At 50.9% G+C, this 5676-nt stretch overlaps 1 protein-coding gene across 1 annotated transcript in view; it reads right to left on the reverse strand.

The window, feature by feature from the left end:
• Nucleotides 1-3258: 3258 nt before the first annotated feature.
• LOC115307371 (bromodomain-containing protein 4-like) overlaps nucleotides 3259-5676 on the reverse strand; it is an 8937-nt gene continuing 6519 nt past the window's right edge. Inside the window, exons 5-7 of the mRNA XM_029959043.1 lie at nucleotides 4783-5228; nucleotides 3522-3650; nucleotides 3259-3327 (exon numbers count right to left, since the gene is read on the reverse strand). Of these exons, the coding sequence (XP_029814903.1) occupies nucleotides 3259-3327; nucleotides 3522-3650; nucleotides 4783-5228 (644 nt within the window). The remainder of the gene's footprint in view (nucleotides 3328-3521; nucleotides 3651-4782; nucleotides 5229-5676) is intronic.

The raw sequence follows: 5676 nt of genomic DNA on the forward strand, positions 1-5676 counted from the left end.
CTGGGCTCTCCCTGACCTTGCCATGGATTGTTTTCCCCCCTTCCTCCTGAACTGTTTCTCACCCTCCTCCCGCCTTTATTCCGGGTTTTCTTCACCGATTTAGGAGTTTTCCTACTGATTTAACAGCTTTTCCCCCCGTTTTTAGGAGCTTTCTTCTCCTTCCACGCCCATTCCCTCCTCCTTCCACGCCGCTGGAATTGAGCTTTTCCCACTGCAATGGGAATTCCCACTCGGATCTGCTTCCTGTGTCCTCTCCAAACCCGTCCTGCCTCCCGCCCTCTCCAGGGCTGAAGCCTCTTTTTGGCATCTTGAACACAAATCCCTGTGGATTTGGGGGGATTTGGGAGCAGCTCCGGCTGCTCGGTTGGATCAAGCGCAGAATTGGACAGAATTATTAAAAAAACCCTCTAATTAATCGCTTTAGAAAACGACACCCGCGCCCACGATCCTGCCGAGGCAAAAAAACCAGGAGAAATCGGGATTGAAGGGAATGAAGTGCCTGGAATTACGGATTTGGGGCTTTTTTAAGGAGCTGTGTTGGAATATTTGGGTTAAAAGTCAAACATTGGACAGTTTTGACCCCTTGCAGGGGTTCTGTGGTGGGAAATCCCTGGAGCTCGGAACACACGGAACGATGCGTTTTTCCTGCTTCGACCACAGGGAACCTCCAAATTCCCAAGAAATGAAGGAATCCAGGTGGTTTTCAGGAGCAATGGAGCTCAGAACACGTGGAATGATGTGTTTTTCCTGCTTCANGCAATGGAGCTCAGAACACGTGGAATGATGTGTTTTTCCTGCTTCAGCCACATGGAAACTCAGAATTCCCAGGAAATGAAGGAATCCAGGTGGTTTTTGGGAGCGATGGAGTTCGCGTGTGAAGCCAAAGCCTTCACTGGAGCCGTGAGGATCCACCAGGAGCTCATTAAACTCATCACAGACCCTTCAGAAACGAGCAGAGGGCGGAAAACTCGCCTGGGAGAGCGACTGGAGAGGGACCTAAAGCAGCAGGAACAGCCCCTGGTTTCCTCTTTATACATTTTGGGGGGAAAAAGGGACATTTTGGAGCCGCGCTTCGCCTTCCTGCTCCTCCACCACCAACTAAGGGACGGGAAAAAGGCAACGTGAAACCCAACCCAGCGGAGAGGAGGGAACTGGGCGGATCCAGGTCAGCTCCTGCAGCACTTCCAGGGGGAAAAGGGTCGTTCGGGGTCGTTATTCACCACTGGGGTGGGTTGGGATGTCATTCCAAGGGTAAAGAGGCCCCGACAGGGGACAAAGGGGCGCGTCCTCACCTGCAGCTTCCGCGCCATGGCCACGACCTCGTGGTCGGCGGGGTTGTACTTGTAGCAGTTGGAGAACATCAACCGCACGTCGGCCGCGAATTCCTGAGCATCCCGGTACTCCCGGTTCTCCAGCTTGGACTAGGGGGGAGAGGAGAGAAAAAACAAGACAAGCCTCTGCCAGAACGTTCGACGGGACGGATTTCACGGGGCTCTTTCGACTGGTTTTGGTCACGGGGGCAAACTAATGTTGGGTCAAAGAACCACCAAGTTCCATCAGAAAGAACAACTGATTTTGATGTAGAAGAACTAAATTGCTTTGGTCCAAGAGAATCTGGTTTTGGTCAAAAGAATGTTGTGTTTCGGTCAAAAGAACGACGGGGTTTGGTCAAAAAGAGCAACCTGGTCAAAAGAGAGGCTTGTTTTGGTCAAAAACAGTGACTAGTTTAGGTCAAAAGAGTGACTTGTTTTGGTCAAAAGAGATGCTAGCTTTGGTCAAAAGAGTGACTTGTTTTGGTCAAAAGAGTGACTTGTTTTGGTCAAAAGAACGACGGGTTTTGGTCAAAAAGAGTGACTAGTTTAGGTCAAAAGAGATGCTTGTTTTGGTCAAAAAGAGTGACTTGTTTTGGTCAAAAGAGTGACTTGTTTTGGTCAAAAGAGAGGCTTGTTTTGGTCAAAAAGACAGACTAGTTTAGGTCAAACAGAACTGCTGATTTTGGTCAAAAGAACCACCAATTTTGGTCAAAAGAACTCCTTGTTTTGGTCAAAAAGAAAGGCTGGTTTTGGTCAAAAGAAGGACGTGTTTTGGTCAAAAGAACAACTGGTTTTGGTTCTTCTCCCCGAGCTTAGGAGAAGACCAACTTTTGAGAGAGACCAGCCTGTGTTTTAAAAGGGATTAGAAATGGGTTTGGTTTCAATCAAACCCCCATTCCCAGGATTTCTGCTCTGGGGTCTCTCCTGGGCTAAAATACGGGGAGATTCACACAATGACAGAGATTTTCCCTAAAAAACCAAATTTCAGCGTTCCTAAGAGGGGGAAAAAAAAAAAATGAAAACTCCAGAGGGTTGAGGTTCCTCTGTCCCTCTCATCCCTGGATCCACCTGGATCCAGGATCCCACGCTCAGCTCCCACATTTCCTCCCCGTCAGCCTCCCAGCTGGGAACGTGGAGTTCGACAGAAGGGTAAAACTTTGGGAGAGGGATAATTTAAGGGATAATTTAATTTAACCCCCCCCAGAAGCACCAAAATTTCTGGATTCTGGGTTTTCGGTCGGTTTCCAGCTGGGAACGTGGAATTCGACAGAAGGACAAAACTTTGGGAGAGGGACAATTTAAGGGACAATTTAAGGGATAATTTAAGGGATAATTTAAGGGATAATTTAATTTAACCCCCCCAGAGGCACCCAAATTTCTGGATTCTGGGTTGTCGGTCGGTTCACGGAGCCGGGGCGTTTGTCCTTCCCCAAAGTCAGGGAATCAAGAGGAGAAGGAGAGCCCAAAGGCCCCCAAACCCCGCGGCCGAGCCAGAGCCGGCACGTCGCGCTCGGCACGAGGCCAAACCCGCCGTGCTCCCGCTGAACACCCCCCTCTGCCCCAAGGCCGAGCTTACTTTGATTGTGCTCAGATCCATGGGGTGCTTGATGATGTCGCAGTAGNGGAACCTCCAAATTCCCAAGAAATGAAGGAATCCAGGTGGTTTTCAGGAGCAATGGAGCTCAGAACACGTGGAATGATGTGTTTTTCCTGCTTCAGCCACACGGAAACTCAGAATTCCCAGGAAATGAAGGAATCCAGGTGGTTGTTGGGAGCGCCGGAGCTCGCGTGTGAAGCCAAAGCCTTCACTGGAGCCGTGAGGATCCACCAGGAGCTCATTAAACTCATCACAGACCCTTCAGAAACGAGCAGAGGGCGGAAAACTCGCCTGGGAGAGCGACTGGAGAGGGACCTAAAGCAGCAGGAACAGCCCCTGGTTTCCTCTTTATACATTTTGGGGGGAAAAAGGGACATTTTGGAGCCGCGCTTCGCCTTCCTGCTCCTCCACCACCAACTAAGGGACGGGAAAAAGGCAACGTGAAACCCAACCCAGCGGAGAGGAGGGAACTGGGCGGATCCAGGTCAGCTCCTGCAGCACTTCCAGGGGGAAAAGGGTCGTTCGGGGTCGTTATTCACCACTGGGGTGGGTTGGGATGTCATTCCAAGGGTAAAGAGGCCCCGACAGGGGACAAAGGGGCGCGTCCTCACCTGCAGCTTCCGCGCCATGGCCACGACCTCGTGGTCGGCGGGGTTGTACTTGTAGCAGTTGGAGAACATCAACCGCACGTCGGCCGCGAATTCCTGAGCATCCCGGTACTCCCGGTTCTCCAGCTTGGACTAGGGGGGAGAGGAGAGAAAAAACAAGACAAGCCTCTGCCAGAACGTTCGACGGGACGGATTTCACGGGGCTCTTTCGACTGGTTTTGGTCACGGGGGCAAACTAATGTTGGGTCAAAGAACCACCAAGTTCCATCAGAAAGAACAACTGATTTTGATGCAGAGGAACTAAATTGCTTTGGTCCAAGAGAATCTGGTTTTGGTCAAAAGAATGTTGTGTTTCGGTCAAAAGAACGACGGGGTTTGGTCAAAAAGAGTAACCTGGTCAAAAGAGAGGCTTGTTTTGGTCAAAAACAGTGACTAGTTTAGGTCAAAAGAGTGACTTGTTTTGGTCAAAAGAGATGCTAGCTTTGGTCAAAAGAGTGACTTGTTTTGGTCAAAAGAGTGACTTGTTTTGGTCAAAAGAACGACGGGTTTTGGTCAAAAAGAGTGACTAGTTTAGGTCAAAAGAGATGCTTGTTTTGGTCAAAAAGAGTGACTTGTTTTGGTCAAAAGAGTGACTTGTTTTGGTCAAAAGAGAAGCTTGTTTTGGTCAAAAAGACAGACTAGTTTAGGTCAAACAGAACTGCTGATTTTGGTCAAAAGAACCACCAATTTTGGTCAAAAGAACTCCTTGTTTTGGTCAAAAAGAAAGGCTGGTTTTGGTCAAAAGAAGGACGTGTTTTGGTCAAAAGANAGAAGGGCAAAACTTTGGGAGAGGGATAATTTAAGGGACAATTTAAGGAATAATTTAAGGGATAATTTAAGGGATAATTTAATTTAACCCCCCCAGAGGCACCCAAATTTCTGGATTCTGGGTTTTCGGTCGGTTCCCAGTTGGGAACGTGGAATTCGACAGAAGGACAAAACTTTGGGAGAGGGACAATTTAAGGGACAATTTAAGGGACAATTTAAGGGATAATTTAATTTAACCCCCTCAGAGGCACCCAAATTTCTGGATTCTGGGTTGTCGGTCGGTTCACGGAGCCGGGGCATTTGTCCTTCCCCAAAGTCAGGGAATCAAGAGGAGAAGGAGAGCCCAAAGGCCCCCAAACCCCGCGGCCGAGCCAGAGCCGGCACGTCGCACTCGGCACGAGGCCAAATCCGCCGTGCTCCCGCTGAACACCCCCCTCTGCCCCAAGGCCGAGCTTACTTTGATTGTGCTCAGATCCATGGGGTGCTTGATGATGTCGCAGTAGTCGTGCAGCCCCAGGGCTTCCACGTCCACAGGTTTGTAGAAGGGCCACGCGTAGGCCGCGTGCTTCTTGGCGAACATCTCCTTGATGATCCCGCCGCAGTACTTGAGCTGCTCCGAGACCTTGCTGCTCTTCTCCGCCGCGTGCTGCTGCGAGTCGGGAACGTCCTTCTTTGGAGGCTTCACGGGGCGGCCGCTCTCCCGCCGCGGGCCCAGCTTGGCGGACTTGGGCTCGGCGGGCAGCGACGACGAGTCGTGGATCGGGTCGATGGTGGTGGGGGTCGTGGTGTCTGCTTTCCTCTTCACCCCTTTTTTTGTCTGGCAGCGAGGGAAGAACCCGACGTCACCGACGGAACGTTCCCTTTGGCTCCCGCCCCGTTGACTCGGAGCCGCCGCCGGCTCAGCTCAGCTCAACTCAACTCAACTCAACGCTACGAGAAAGGCGTTGGAGGCCTTTCCAAAGTGCTCGTTTGGACTGGGGGCTGTGGGAAAACAGGGACTGGATCGTCCCAGTTGGGGCAGCAAAGCTCGAGGGCCTGAGCTGAGATTTTCCTCCCGAGCCTTAAACGGCTCCAGGAAGGTTTAACTGGGAAAGGTTTTTCCATGGAAACCCGGGTGGAACCTCCCGGGCTGTGGAAGGTGTCCCTGCCCAGGGCTGGACGAGCTTTAAGGTCCCTCCCGACCCAACCCATTCCATGATTCCATGAACTCCTCAAGTCTAACTTTAACCAGCACCCAAGAGGTCGCCGCTGGCTCCTCCTATTTCTCAAAACACGAGTTTTTTGGACTAAAACGTGGTTGTTTGCCTTCAAACAGGAATCTGTTGGTGACACAAATGGCGACCTCTTGACC

This window comes from Manacus vitellinus, unplaced genomic scaffold (assembly GCF_001715985.3).
Source record: "Manacus vitellinus isolate BGI_N305 unplaced genomic scaffold, ASM171598v3 scaffold_190_pilon, whole genome shotgun sequence".
Lineage (NCBI taxonomy): Eukaryota > Metazoa > Chordata > Aves > Passeriformes > Pipridae > Manacus > Manacus vitellinus.